Source organism: Lactuca saligna, chromosome 7 (assembly GCF_052625555.1).
Source record: "Lactuca saligna cultivar CGN05327 chromosome 7, ASM5262555v1, whole genome shotgun sequence".
NCBI lineage: Eukaryota > Viridiplantae > Streptophyta > Magnoliopsida > Asterales > Asteraceae > Lactuca > Lactuca saligna.
In genome coordinates, this window is record NC_136423.1 from 140,296,396 (window position 1) to 140,312,911 (window position 16,516).

At 36.6% G+C, this 16,516-nt stretch overlaps 1 protein-coding gene across 1 annotated transcript; it reads left to right on the forward strand.

The window, feature by feature from the left end:
* Positions 1-448: 448 nt before the first annotated feature.
* Positions 449-6,227, forward strand: REV1 (DNA-directed DNA polymerase). The gene is made up of 20 exons (XM_078964563.1): positions 449-762; positions 972-1,116; positions 1,199-1,314; positions 1,411-1,487; positions 1,580-1,920; positions 2,009-2,140; positions 2,234-2,366; positions 3,043-3,131; positions 3,228-3,482; positions 3,566-3,685; positions 3,769-3,861; positions 3,944-4,003; positions 4,088-4,174; positions 4,278-4,358; positions 4,432-4,504; positions 4,596-4,664; positions 4,742-5,047; positions 5,420-5,903; positions 5,992-6,052; positions 6,135-6,227. Exons 1-20 carry the CDS (start codon positions 542-544, stop codon positions 6,174-6,176), a joined length of 2,985 nt encoding a protein of 994 aa, XP_078820689.1. The 5' UTR covers positions 449-541; the 3' UTR covers positions 6,177-6,227.
* Positions 6,228-16,516: the final 10,289 nt, after the last annotated feature.

The window sequence follows — 16,516 nt, forward strand, 5'->3', positions numbered from 1 at the left end:
TTATAATACCAATTTCAAATCTAATTCCAAGTTTGTAGTCTCCAATGACATGTTCCACTAATTTGTTATATAGATTTACTTTGGATCGACAACAACGAAGACGAAGATTGGTAGCGGCACCAGTAAAAAATACAAGGATGGAGAGTGGAGTAGCGATGAAAAATAAGGAACATATGCAATCACAGATGGAAAACACATAATTGATTTTATTGGGTGTGGGGGTAAGGTTTTATTTATTTTTTTAAATCAAATTAGTTCAAAAATAGGAAATAAATTAAAAAGGGTTAATAAATTATTTTACGTGGCTCTTGGACTAATGATACAAAGTTTCGAAACCGTATGAACCATCACATAAAAAAAAAAGTTAAGGGCTAAAATAGTGATTTCCTGTAAACTATACGGACCATTTATGTAACTTTGTCTTTAGGTGTGCTCCGTTAGCACCGAGTAAACTGAAAATTGAAAAGAGGGGAAAGTACAGTCTCTGATTTCATTATCAGACAAACGGTGATTTCCTGCAAAGTCTTTCGCGCCAAAAAAGATGAGTTTGGATTCTTCTCATCCTACCAAATCAGGATCCAATTCGAAGAGAAGCTTCAATTCGACAAATAGTAACAACACCGGAGGGAACAATTATAACAAAAAGAAGAGGAAGAAAGATGGAGACAGTGGACAACAAACCCTAGGCATGGCTTGGGGTTCTAATTCTCGATCTTCTTCTCGTTCCTCTTTCCGTAGTGCACCATTCACTGATGTTGCCAGGTCCTTTCACTTGACTTCTCTATCAAAAAATCCACCTTTTTAGGTTTCCTTTTCGCACAATTAGGTCATGAACTCAAATTGTGGACATTTATTGATTTGGTATATCTATTTATAGAGTATCACAAAATTTGTCGATACCTGTCTCTTATAATTTGGTCTTATATTTGTATATCTTTTTATCCTGAACGATGAAGTTCCTTTGGATTCAGTTACATGGCAGTGAAGAACAGGAAACTACATGAACAGTTTGATGTCGAAGCTTCAAGCTCATCTCATGGTGGTTCTGGCTCCAAGAAACCTGTATTTTATGGTGTTTCTATTTTTGTCGATGGATACACTGTCCCTTCTACTCAGGTTTTCATTTTCTTATTTTTTGATTCCCTTTATTGCTAACTTCCATTCACACATTCAAAGTGTTTCCATGAAATACTTTCAGGAATTGCGTGGTTACATGTTAAAGCATGGAGGTAGGTTTGAAAATTACTTTTCAAGGCAGCGTGTTACTCATATAATCTGTAGTAATCTTCCTGAAAGCAAGGTCAAGAATTTAAGGTCCACACTCCACACCTTCTTCTTTAACCTAACTCCATACTCAAGTATTTGAAAACAAATAATTGTTATTTTATTGTTGATGAATGTCATTTATAGGTCCTTCAGTCGTGGACTCCCAGTAGTGAAACCTACATGGGTGTTGGATTGTATTGCAGCTGATAAGTTATTAAGCTGTAATCTCAACTACTTAATTTCTTCTTTTACTTTTCAACATTCCTTACAATATTTAAAACAATCTACTTTATCTTTTTTTTGATGTGTATAGGGGTTCCTTATCAACTTGAACAGATAGCTAGTGAAGCTAATAACCAACCAAAGTTGTCAACTTTCTTAGATTCAAGAAACAAAAACGATTCTCCAAATGATCCCATGACTTCAGATATCAATACATCTGAAGTAAGTGACTCTGTAGAAGGTGTAAAACAATCTAATCAAGGATCTGATTCTCAAGTGTATGATAGTTTTAATGAAGCACCTTCTGCATCTGAAGCAAGTCGATGCTCAGATATTCAAAATATTACAGAATCACCATCAATCGTTTCAGATTCTTCCAACAAGTGTCATTCAACTTCTCTAGACCCAAATTTTGTAGAGACTTACTTCAAGGTGAAACTTTTATGTTCTCTAAATCTTTTTTTTTTTTTTTTTTCGAATTTATGACATGAAATGTTATGTTCTTATTTTGGTGTCACAGAATTCTAGGCTACACTTTATAGGAACTTGGAGAAATCGATACCGAAATCGTTTTCCCAATTCATCTAAACCTTCAATCTCCATTAATCCTTCATCTTCATGTCAGAGAAATACAATTGTTCATATCGACATGGTATTTATTTCCATCTTCTTTATATCAACTCACACTCTCATTTCCCATAGTTAATTTCTCATTAGTAATGACTATTTACTTTTCACTTTTCAGGATTGTTTCTTTGTATCAGTTGTTATAAGAAATCGCCCTGAGTTATGGGATAAACCTGTTGCTGTTTGTCATTCTGATAATCCACGTGGCACTTCTGAAATTTCATCAGCCAACTACCCTGCTCGAGACCATGGTCAGACTAGCTTTTTAAAATTTTTCCAAATATACCCCTTAATTAAGAGTAATTTACATGAATGGTCCCTATTGTTTGGGATAATTTGCATGTTTGGTCCCTAACTTATTTTTTAACTTGGAAGGTCCCTACTGTTTGTTTTTGTTGCGCGCTTGGTCCCTGTTTTACCTAAAAAGACTATTTTACCCTTGATTTTTTAATTTATTTAAATAAACACACCCCCAACTCCACTTCCACCTCACCTTATTTTATCTTATCTACTCTATTTTATTTAAATAAATTAAAAAATCAAGGGGAAAATAGTCTTTTTAGGTAAGACAGGGACCAAGCGCGCAACAAAAACAAACTATAGGGACCTTTCGAGTTAAAAAAATAAGTTAGGGACCACACATGCAAATTACCTCAAACCATAAGGACCATTCATGTAATTTACTCCTTGAAATTAAGTATAGAAACACATTCTTTTAAACACCCTTTTATTTCATTTTATATCTTTAAGCTAGTTTTATTAAACACCATTTATATCAGCTAGCTTTTCAGCTATCAGCTAGCATGCCAAACATAGCCTAAACTCAGAGACCTAAAACTAATATACACCTGGCATTCTTATATACTCAGTCTATATAATATTCTAATCCATGTCATCATGCCTATGTGGCGCCTCGTGTGCTTACAGGGGTAAGGGCTGGAATCTTTGTTAGAGATGCAAAAGCACTGTGTCCTCACCTTGTTATTGTTCCTTACAACTTTGAAGCATACGAGGAGGTTTGATTGTTTTCTTGTATCCTTTTTCCTATTAACAAAAAAAGAAAAAGAAAAAAAACACGATATTGAATTTTGTATTTATAATTATAATTACAGGTGGCTGATCAGTTTTATAGGATATTACATAAGCATTGTAACAAAGTGCAAGCCATGAGTTGTGATGAAGCAATTTTAGATATTACAGATTTGGAAATGGAAGATCCTGAGATTTTAGTTTCTTTGATACGAAAGGAAATATCAGATACAACAGGGTGCACTGCAAGTGGGGGTATTTCTGGAAATATACTTATGGCTAGATTAGCTACAAGAACTGCCAAACCAAATGGTCAATGCTACCTTCCTCCTGAAAAGGTAATCCCATTGTTTTCATTATCTTTTTTATTATTATATAAAAATGATTCATTTATAATTATTTTATTGTTTAAATTATTCAGGTGAATGATTTTTTAAAGGAACTTCCAGTTAAAGTGCTTCCTGGAATTGGTCGTGCTTTAGATGAGAAATTAAAAGGGAAACATATTCAAACTTGTGGAGATTTACGCATGATATCCAAGGTTTTTATGATTTTAAAATTATATTTATAATTTTTTTTTAGCTTTCTATGTAATTTGTGTTTTTTATTATATACCCTTTTCAGGAAACTCTTCGAAAAGATTTTGGCCAGAAAACAGGTGACATGTTATGGAGTTATTGTAGAGGGATAGATAATCGACTTGTTGGCATGATTCAGGTATTACAAGTAATATGTCCTTTTTAGTAATTTCACTTTTTTTTAAAATTTTTTTATTTTTTAATATTCGTACTTTTTGTAGGAGAGCAAGTCTGTAGGTGCGGATGTAAATTGGGGTGTAAGGTTCAAGGACATGAAAGATGTTAGTAAATTTTTTTTTTCACAAATATTACAAAACTACCCTTTGATACATTTTCTAATATAATTTTTTTTTTTCCGATTTTAGACACAAAGTTTTCTTCTGAGCCTATGCAAAGAGGTCTCTTTGCGTTTACATGGATGTGGAGTTAGAGGAAGGACTTTTACACTTAAGGTTTATTCAATTAACATTTTTTTTTTTTTTTTATAAAAAGGGATAATAATTAATAATTAATAAATAATATTTAGTTATAACAATTGTGAAAATGGAAATGTAGATTAAAAAGAGAAAGACAGATGAAGAGCCAATCAAGTATATGGGATGTGGTGATTGTGATAATTTTAGTCATTCATTAACGGTAATTAATTATTTAATTTAATAATTTAATCCCGTTTTCTTTCCAAAAATTGATTTGAGAAAATGGCGTTTAGGTTCCAATGGCAACTGATGACGTGGATGTTCTTCAGAGGATAACTAAACAGCTCTTCAGTCATTTCCATATTGGTATATAATAAGTGTATAACACATCTATTATATTTATTTGTCCATTTTCAAAAAAAAAAAAAAAAAAAAACGAAATTATTAATTGGTGTAGATGTGAAAGACATAAGGGGAGTTGGCCTTCATGTTACAAAACTAGAAAGTTCAGATAATTGTACGCAAGGTATTTTAGAAATTATTCATATTTTTTATTTTTCTACCAGTTTAACTTTTATTTATTTATTTTTTATGGTTGTTAAGGGAATGGGAAGAGTTGTATAAGATCGTGGCTTGTATCTGCTTCAGCGACTAAAGAAAAGGAGAATTTAAAAATTATAAATAAAAAAGAAAAAATTGATGATCATGTTCATCAGTCAACAAGCAATTCAACAATGGAGGTCCCACCAATGAGTGAACTCGATTCACAAGTTCTTGAATCTCTTCCCCCCGAAATTCTTTCTGAAATAAATGATTTTTATGGTGGAAAATTGAAAAGTTTCATTTCAAAACGCAAATCTAAAACCATTGAAATTGAAACTTCCTCTGTTTTCCCGGGAAATGTCCAAGGTAAAAATATGAATCCACTTTTATTATAATTTTATTTTCTAAAAATAACTAGATTTTTAATATAATCTTACCTAGGATTTAATGAACTTTTATTACGTTTAACGTTTTAATCTTGTAAATAATAGTAATAATAATATTAATTAATCATAATAAACGTGGAATCAAAAAACTTATAGTTTTTTGCTATTGCAAACGCCACGTCAGCAGTGTAATGGGCTATATTCTATAACATATTATTATATGTTTTTTAAAAAGAAAAACGCAATCGTTTTTAATAAGAAAAAAAATGCATATAACTATATATTGTATAATATAAAAAAATCGTATGAAAATTTATTTGTGTTTTAAGCGGTTTGACTATTGTTTGACCAGGAATATCAGATACTGTCACTGTTACTCCTACTGATGCTTCAACTTCACAAAATATCGATACAATGCCAACGTCTTTAAGTCAAATAGATGCCTCAGTGTTACAAGAACTCCCTGAAGAAATAAGAAATGACATAATTGACCTTCTTCCTCCTCATAGAAACCCGGACTCAGATTCTCCTTTGCGGGACCCACCACAAACGGGTCAGCTTTGGGTCGGGGACCCACCACAGTGGGTTGAGAAATTCAGATCCAGTGATATACAAATCTTGAGGCTTTTCTCGAGTACATATAGTCAACTAAAGTCAAAGCGTGATTTATCGTCACTGTTGCTAAAAATCATTTCTTCAAGTGGAGAATTATTATTATTATTATGTAATGATGATAATGGGATTAATTGGTTATGTGAGCTTCTGAAACAATACATACAACTGAAACTAGATTCGGATCTTGAGGAAATACATACGTGTTTTCGCCTTTTGAAAAGGTACACAAACACACACACACACTCAAATTCAGTTGCTCTTTTTAATTATGATCCGATTTAATTTTCTATTTGATTTTGGTGTTATTAGGTTGAGTGGAAAGTCTGAAGTTCTGTTGCAAGTCTACAATATAACTCTTCCACAACTTCAGGTAAAAAGTTTTTATATTTTAAAACGTTATTTGGTTATTATTTTATTAATATTGTTTTTTTTTTGTTTGAATGGGACTATAGATGTGTGTCAGCGAAAAATACGGTGGAAGTCTTGATATCTAAGTTTGTATATGTTCAAAGATCGAATATAGACATGGCTAGTTGGTTGTTTTCTTTTTAGTGGTTATAGTGTATATAAAACAATACGTTTCTTTATGCAAATTTAATCTATACTAGGTGTGATACCCGTGTATAACACGGGTTGATTTAAAAAAAGTTTAAAGATACGGGTTGATTTAAAAAAAAGTTTAAAGATTAAATTAAGGTGTAAACAGAAAATATTTTTTAATGTACAACTTTAAAATAAAATAGAAAATAAACGTATTTATTGCAATTTAATATCATATATATGATATTTAATACTTTACATATATAAATATATAATTTTAATTTTAAAAATTAAAACAAACCAAAAATTGACAAGTGGATAATATTTATTTTAAAAAAACCACAAAATGACAAGTGTCAAAACTTATTAGAGATTGACACGTGGTAAAAAAACTTTCATTTATTAAGGTGAATTTAATACTTTACATATATAAATATATAATTTTAATTTTAAAAATTGAAACAAACCAAAAATTGACAAGTGGATAATATTTATTTCAAAAAAACCACAAAATGACAAATATCAAAACTCATTAGAGATTGACACGTGGCAAAAAAACTTTCATTTTTTAAGGAGGATTTTTTGTGCTTTGATGTTTTTAACACGTTTCTATATATATAAAAAATTGTACATGTTGGGGAATTTTGTATAGATGGTGTAGTGATGATCAAAACTTGGATATCATATGTTATAGTATAATGGTCACAAGTAGTATTTTATTATTTGAATGTTTGGAAATATGATTAAGGATATGATTAATATAATAACTAGATAAAGTAAAGATGTCTAATTATTTCTTAAAAGGTTTCTACTGATTTAGAACTCATTCGATGTGTTAGAAATTTATCGGCTTCTTTAGCTTCATTGGCTGTCGAGGTGGAGATTTTTATTATTTAGGTATTGCCTATTGTCTAAGGGTTGGACAATCGAGATTTTTAAAACACTAGAGAAATTCTAATAAACCAAAATGTTTGATGATATGAAAATCTAATAGGAACATGTGAAGATGCACTACATAACACTTGTAAAACTAGTTTAGCAATAGAAGTGGACTTCTTTTGCCAAAATATGAACCTCTGAATTTCTTGGGTTACATGACATGTGAGCGACCTTGTTTCGGCCTTCCTGGTTGAAGGTGTCTTCTATTTCGGTATAATCTGCGAGATCACAATAGGAAATGAGGCCGTTAACATTCTCCGGGAGGGGGTCCTGAGGAAACGCTTTGACAGTCAAGTCAGTGGCTGAACTGAGAGTGTATGGTATGGTATGAGAGAAAATGATTAACCACTGAAGGAGACGGAGGAGACCTTTTATACTGAAGTCTCTTGTTAGTCCGTACATGGGACAATGGTGTTAGATTCGACATGATCGGGCATGCTAATTGGCCAATCGTGTTCCTCGTGTCAAAGCTAACGATTGGTTCAAGTGGTAATGCTCTGAGCATACTCCTTGTCACTTGGAGCCGTTAAGTTTGTTGTGGAGCGGAAGGTGCCCATGGCAGGACTTAGCTTCTCATGCGGCCCTCTATGATGGGTGGGCGTCCACGGGCACGAGACTTCCCTAGGCTGGAAAGGTGGCCCGCATAGTGGCATTTCTGGTGCATATGAGTGTAACCTTTGGCCCATGCTAGGGGGCACACTATCAAGTCCTCCAGTCCAGTAGTCGTAGCATTTATGCTAGACTAGCTATGATGTTCTGGACTTACCTACTCTTACACATGTCCGGTTAGGATTCAACTGACACTTCGATTTTTCGGCGGCGTGACCACCTGCCATGCTTGTCAGTTACATCATTTGTCAAGGATTTTAAATATCATGTCTTCTTCCTTCCTTATAGATAGGGCTTCATTCCTTTTATTGTTTACGCGCTTTGATTAATCTCTTCCATCTTTCTTTTTGATCTTCTTCATTTTACCTTCCTCTGCTTTCATGGCGAACCGTCACGACATCATCCCTACTTCATCTTAGTTCGAAACTTTGCAAGATGCTTATGGTCATTCTCTGATGGATGGAGTGGAGTTCTCGACTATTGATTCGATGATTCTATCAGCCCCTCCTCGGAAGGTCCACATTTATTTGAATACTTTCAACGCAGGACTTCGTGTTCCACTGACTGAATTCCAGGATGAGCTTCTTCAGAAGAACGATTGCAGTATCCAGATGCTCACTCCAAATGATGCCAACAATATGGCAACATTTGAAATGATCTGTCGTGCTAATGACGTCATTCCCGACTATTTTATCTTCAAGCATTTCTTCTGGTTTAGCGCTGCCGATGACAAGTTCGCATCTCACTCCGACCGTGGTGGCCACTTTCTTGTCCTTGACGGTAAGACTCCAAAGAACTGGTAGGATAAGTGGTTGGGGTTAACCAGGAGCGAGTTGGCCTGGGTACTACTGGGCGAACAACCTCTCAGATGTTACTCCCATGTTGTTTCATTATAACCAAGTCATTGCCTATCTTCTGAAGACTCTTCAAGCCATTCCTAACGAGTATCCGATGTTCATCCTTGCTGGTGTTGGAATGAGCCCCAATTTACGTGCCTGGAGAAAGATGTCTATCTTTTACACTGTCGTTGATGGTATTGTTCTTAGTTGTATTCCCTTATCCTCCCTCTCCCCTTTTGCCTTAAAATACATCTGAGGGTGCCAAAATGTGTTTGCAGGTGTCAAGACGTTGGTGTCAATGGAATCTGCTCTTAGGAAGCGTTACCAAGGGAAGCTTGAGCATCGTGAAGTTGATCTTTACGAGACTCTCCCTCCACCACGTCATGCCGATTGTTTTGCCGTCTCTCCTGTCTTGGCGGGGAGACCCCTCGAGGGTTTCTTCGCAAGCGGTGGCGAACGACGTCTAGATGCCTTGCAGCGGGCTATGGTGAAGACGAAGGCAATCTTGGCCATAAGGGAATCCTCTTCTGATGTTGATGTTGCCAACATTAGGAGGTGTGATCAGCAAATGTGAGGTCTCACTCGCCTACTAACTTTGATTTCATCCGATCTGGAAGGAGTCATGGTGATCCCTAATGACGAAATGAAATAGTCTGAGGGACATCAATGTAACATCCTAATTTTCACAACCAAAATTTTTCATTTTCTTATTAAGGTAAAACTCCACATTATAAAACCATGTAAGTGTTTGTTATTACATTTGTTAAAATCAGAGTAATATAATAACACGAAATCTTCATTGCTGTGAATGAATGTGTACAGTCACTCCTTCACCTTCCCACCATAACCGATGATACCTGAAAACAATAATAGTTGGGTAATCATACAACTTAGTGAGTTTCCCTTAAATACCACACACAACATAATATATACAAGCATGAATATCATGTCCTCAATAATCAGACTGGATTACCCCTGAGCCCAAAACATAAGTCTGAATTGCTCTTCTAGCTCTCAGCTTATGTCTAGATTGCTCTGGAGCCCACAACATAAGTATGGATTGCCCTCCCGGCCCTCATCTTATGTTTGGATTGCACCTGAGCCCACAACATAAATCTAGATTACCCTCCCGACCCTCATCTTATGTCTGGTTTGCTGGCTTCTGCACAAAGCAATATCGCCTCAACCTCATCCACCACCATATGTCGACATATAAAGAATCAAGGATCAAGAAGGCACATATTACATGCAATTATCAACCATACAACTCACTACGACCCACTAGACCACTCTCAGCACATTGCTCCACTACCCACTAACTTCCATGGGATGCATAACAATAAGTTACCAGAGATGAGATAGCCACTCGAACAGATGATGCTACTTAAAAGCCATAACCAAATGAGGAACATGAAATAAATCCTAGATCAAAAGTTCTTAGGCTATCCTACACGGCTACATACAACCCTTAGGGAACTCCACTAGACGGTAACCAACCTACTGGTAATCTAACCAGCATACCACTATTGCTACATCCTATCACACCAAGATAAACATGAATCTTGCTGATTACTACAACATAGCAACATCCTATTCACAAGGATACATGACTAACTCTGAAAGGAATACGTAACCATATGTACCAATAGGTGAGATAGAGACTTGAACAAATGATCCTACTCTAAAGCCACAACCAAACGAGGAACATGCAAGAAAGCCTAAATAGAAAAAGTCCCCAGTCTATCCTACGTGACTACATACAACCCTTGGGGCATCCCTCTAATAAATGATAACCAAAACTAGTAGGTCGGCATTGGTACCTTTAACCTACGGGTACGGTGAGTAAAACTCACCTAAATCAAAGACTCCAGAAATATTGCGATGCAATCTGTGACATCCCCAATTTCACGGCCAGAAAAGACCGATTTTATTTATGCTTTATAAAAATCAGAGTACCTCTTTTAATAAAAATGTTGCGAAATTTGTTTCCAATAAAACATGATAAATACGTTATCAAAGCATTTACGAAGAAAAGTATGTTTATTCATTTTAAAACATTTGGGATGTCATCGTCAATACAGTAACATAAGCATAAACAGAACTTACATTCATTATCACTAGTGATTTATATTTCATTAATCTCTCAGTGTAATGTGACTTCATATTAACACTTGTGATATAAATAAACTAAGTGAGTCAGGTTGGGAAACCTGGTGAGTACATAGAGTTTTCAACCCACAATCGTACAATTATTATGTTTAATCATCAAACACTTAACCCAATTATCCATCCCCATTATCTTCTTTACTCATAAGGATCCACCCTAAGAATTAGCTATTCCTTGTTCATTCATTCCTAAGGATCATCCTAAGGAATCAGCACGAAGTTCATCGTAGCCAGGGTTTACTCAACAAGCACTAAGTTGCATAGTCGCCAGGGTTTAGGCACTAAGTCTCATAGTCGCCAGACAACATGCACTACGTCGCATAGTCGTCAGGGTTTATACAACAGACACTACGTCACATAGTCTCCAGGGTTTAAGCACTAAGTCTCATAGTCTCCAGGGTTTATACAACAGACGCTACGTCGCATAGTCGCCAGGGCTTAGAGTAAACCAGGCGAACACATCGTTACAACACCTATAGGTTGCAAGCCTGCTAGTGTTCCACTGGACTGTCTAGAACAGTCCGTGGTTGTCATCCATACTCTGTTAGATGACGGGTCCATCAGTTGGTTAAAAGGCTTCTATCATTGTTCACCTCTCACCCTTATCTCATGGTCTATGTCACCTCTCAACTTATCATCCAACTCATATTTCATCTACCCATGTTTTACCCAACATATTATGTAGATATAAATACATATACATTTTAAATCCTATAAAACTTGTATAAAATTGTTCATCCAACATAGATAGCAATTATACAGATAATATGCACACATAGCACGTAGTTTATATAAAATACTTCATATCTATGTGTAAGATGAAAGGGACCATGCACTCACTTGAAAAGGTGGTGACTCGGCACTCGGATAACACTTTGTTACTCTTAACACAATTTTCCTTTGACAAAACCTAGTATCATTACCACTAGAGTTTAGTCTATTATTCACCGAGACTAATTAATAGTCTAGCTATTATTACTATTCTATAAGCATTAAAAAATACTTATATAACCCATAATAATAGCCCAAGTATTTATTATAAGGTCCTAATAACATTACTATATTGAATCATAACTATACTAAAGATAGGTTAGGCGTAGCTCACTTATAACACATTTTTCTCAAAATCGGGCGCCGCTGGAGCAGCGTTCCGGAGCCGAAAGGCTCTTCTTCTCAGAGCCATCGGACACTCCAGGGCTTCCGCCTCGTGCTAGGGAGGTTCCCTAGGCTTTTCGGGGGGGGGGGGGGGGGGTTCGGGGCTAGAGAGAGGTTCTAGAGAGAGATGGAAGTGATGGGAGGTGTGAGGAATGAAGAGGGATTCACCTCTTATTCATAAGGGCCTGGAAGGTCACTAACATCGTGAGTTTTATGATGCTCATGTCGTGAGCCAGCTGGAGACACCTAGGCACAACCTGGTGCTGACACGTGGGATTGCACATAGGGTGGACATCAGCTTATTTTCAAAAATTCATAACTTTTGCATACGAGCTCCATTTTCGATGTTCTTTATATCCACGCGTAGGTAAAAACAAGATCTACAAATTTTATTTTGAATCCATTGGCTAATTCTCGACCTAGCTTAAATTTAACAGTACGAGGAGATTATATTGTTAAATGTCCGCGTAAAATTCATAACTTCTACATACGGACTCCGTTTTCGTCTGAATTTTTACCGTTGAGTTCCTATTATGAGATCTTCAACTCTAATTTAGGTTGCATAGGCCAAAAACCGCTTGATCTAAAATTCGAGTTTCGGGTTGTGCACTGCTATGCCAAATCTTAGAAAATTAATAACTTACTCATACGAAGTCAGATTTGGGCGTTATTTTTTTTTTGTATGTTCTCGGTTTAATGTATACTACAAATTTTGTTTAGATCAATAAGGCTTAAAAAGTCCTATATCTCAAATTTACTATTTACATCTCCCGGTGTCGTGCCGGTTTTGTCGTAAAACTTCGACGGACCATAAATTCTTCGTTAGAACTCGGATTTCGGCGTTCTTTATATGTATGGAACGCTTGTAAAATATACTATAACTTGATTAAGATTTTTTATTCTAAATAATTTTCTATTAAAAAGTCAATTTTGACGCTTATCGTCTCTAAATTAACTAGCCTGAAGCTGCGGATGTTACACAATCCCATTTCTATACTGATTGCTCCCACGAACCTTGTAATACCAAAAATGGAAGAACCTTAATAAACAACCCAAGTCCTCAAGTTTGACCCTAAGTGAAACTGGTCAAATTTCAAAATATAAACTTGGTCAAAGTCAACGCCACATCGTGGCCTTCCTTGGCCACGTTATGGCCATGCCAGGATAGAATAATCGCGATTTTTGACTTTACCATGTTGTGGCTACCTTTTCAATGCTGTGGTCACTGGAAAATTACCACTTTTCTCATTAAGAGCTTAATCCTTTCAAACCTAAGCTCATACTTCCAAATCTTCTTCTCCCTACTGACTTAATGGATAAAGTTTCCAACTTTATCCATTTAAACACCTTTACACGGATAGATCTAGCATTTAATGCCTATTAAGTCCTTGATGAGCTTGTAACTTAAATATGGTCACAAACCACACCAAACATGGTCCTTTTTTTCAATCAACAGAAGGCCAAAGACCTAGGAAAGTTACTACACGTTTTGGAGCTCTTCAAACTCAAAGAACATCCAAGAAAGGGACAAAAGTCACCCAAATATGACCTAGAACTTGAATCTAGAAGGAAAGATGTCAAGTTATGGACTTTATACCTTTAACAACTAAGAAAACTAAAGATAATGTTGGATCAACCTTGCTTCTTGTTCCCTTTGCTTCCTTTTGAACTTCTCTTTTCCAAGGTTCCACTAAAAATCCAAGAATAAGGTTGAAAATTGATGAAATACACTCGTAAGAATGGATGGAGGCTAGGGTTTTGATATAAGGAGATAGAGGCTAAAGAGGATGACCTAAACCCAAATTTTAGGGGCTTAAATATGGCAGAAGCCCTAAAACTTTGTGTGTTTGGGCTGCACCAGCTGCCACTCTGTAGCAAACCATTGCCATGCCGTGGTGGCCATCTAAAACATTTGTTTCATTAGATCATACGATACGTAGTGGGCATACATTCCCCACCTAATGGAAGAGGTTTTTCCTTCCAAAAACCTTATTTTGATTCCTTAATTTGTGGCCCACCTTCTCCGGGAAATGGATGCTACAATTCTCCCCTACTTAAATTAGATTTCATCCTCGAAATCAGTTCTCGAAGTTTCCTTTCTAACACCCTCCAAACCCCTTCTGGGTCCTTCGAACCCGACTCCTCTGACACGAGTTGAGATCATTTGTATACCACCAACTGCAACCATCGTTAATACATGTTCTATGACTAAGTTCATGAGCTAATTCGAGCAGAGACTTTAACGACATGAAACACAACTACTATGAATTCTATTGATTCCCTGACACCTTTGCCGATCTAATAAGAAACAAAAAACCAGACGAAAAACAATCTTACAATGATGAGTCCCCTTCTTAGTCTAGGACCCGTAGATCCTGAACTCATACAAAACCTTCAAGCCACTAAGCCACCCCATTTGTTACCCATTCTAACCAAAACTCATAGACCCGATCTGACCAAGGTCTCCTAGCCTTGCCCCACTCATTGAACTTTCAAATTAGGAACTTCATCTACATCATAACTGCCAATCTCACACACTGATGCATCAATGAGAAATCATTACAACACTTGACATACAAGGCTAAACCATCTTTTCTATCGACTATGCTGACCAGAGTCTGCATATTTGATCGATCCTAAATATCCTCAGTCATACGATTTCTTTCTAAACAATGAATCTTGAAACTCTCAGACAACTGCTATTATGCTAACCCACATATAAATGCATCAAAGCAAGGAAACCCAACGATCATATACTAAATTAGACTAGGCTCCTACTCGGCTCTAACAGCCTTGCCCTGTTATCCACTGATAATACCTGGGATTAGCTCTGATCCGCTATCCAACAACAGCACTCAAGCTTACCCCCAATCTGCTGACCAACAACAACACTCAGGCTTACCCCTGATCCACTAACCAACAACACCACTCAATCTTACTCCGATCTTCTATCCAACAACATCACTCAGGATTACCCCCGATCTTCTAACCAACAATGTCACTTGTATCCTAACATAATGCACATCGACCCCATCAAGACTTAGCTAACCCTACCAGACCTTTGGGTCATGACTTAGACTTTCAAGCCCTAATCAAACAAGAACAAGAAAGGAAGTTCTCCTCACAACCCTCAACCTGGGATCCTAAACCCTAGAGCCTAATATGAAAGGATGCCCTACATGTTTCTATCACAAATAAAACTAAGACGAATCAAAGAAAAAGCTGAAGGGGACAGATGTTGGTGAGAAAAGGAAGTTTGAGGGACCTTCGAGGTCCAACAAGAAAAGTAAATTCTCGAAGTATGGTTTGAGAATAGGAGGAGGAGAAGCCAAATGGTGCGATAAATGTAAGAAGAAGCACCATCAGAAATGTGGCGAAGAGGTCACATGTTTTAAATGTGGAAAACCTGGGCACTATGCCAATGAATGCACCCTTATCAAGAAAGTTTTCTATGGGTGTGGTGAAGAGGGGCACATCTCGAGGGACTGCCCAAAGAAGAAAGGGAAAGAAAGGCCCAATCTCCCACCAAAGCCAAAAGACAGAGCCTTCCAAATGACACTTGAAGCTACGAAAGAAGAAGCTGATGTCGCTTCAGGTACCTTTCTCGTAAACGAATTGCCTGCCAAAATTTTGTTTGATTCTAGAGCCAACTACTCCTTTATTTCGCATGAATTTGGTAGAAAACTTGCTTTGCCTGTTGATAGACTAGATAATGCTTTAATAGTCGAGGTTGCTAGTGGCAAGTTTATACCTGTTAGCCATCACATGAAAAGCATCTTCATAGACTTAAATGGGAATAAGTTTCACGAGGAATTATTGCCTATTGAGTTGAATAGTTTCGACATCGTGCTGGGGATAGATTGGCTTAGCGCCAATGATGCCGAAATATTGTGCAGGAAGAAGATCGTAAAAGTAAATACGCAAGGGAAAGAGTCATTTATGGTGTATGGGGACAAACACAGAGTGAGTTCTGGAATCATCTCTGCAATGAAAGCCAAAAAGTTTTTGGCCAAGGGATGTACATCGTATCTAGCATTTTTGATCAATGCTAAGAAGGAAAGGAAGGAGGTGCAGGAGATACCAGTGGTGTGTGACTTTCCGGAAGTGTTTCCCGAAGATCTTTCCGGATTACCCCCTGATAGACAAGTAGAGTTTCTAATAGACTTGTTTCTAGGAACAACACCAATAGTAAGAGCCCCATACCGATTAGCACCGACAGAGATGAATGAGCTTATGCCTCAACTTCAGGAATTATTGGACAATGGTTTCATTAGACCTAGTTCATTACCCTGGGGAGCTCTGGTGTTATTCGTGAAGAAGAAAGATGGGAGTATGAGAATGTGCATTGATTACAGAGAGATGAACAAGGCAACAATAAAGAACAAGTACCCGTTTCCAAGGATTGATGGCCTTTTTGATTAGTTGCAAGGTTCGAGATATTTCTTGAAGATCGATCTAAGGTCAGGATATCATCAGCTAAAGGTGAAATAGCAGGATATTGAGAAGACTGCTTTCAGAACAAGATATGGACACTACAATTTCTTGGTTATGTCTTGTGGACTAACCAATGCTCCAGCAGCCTTCAT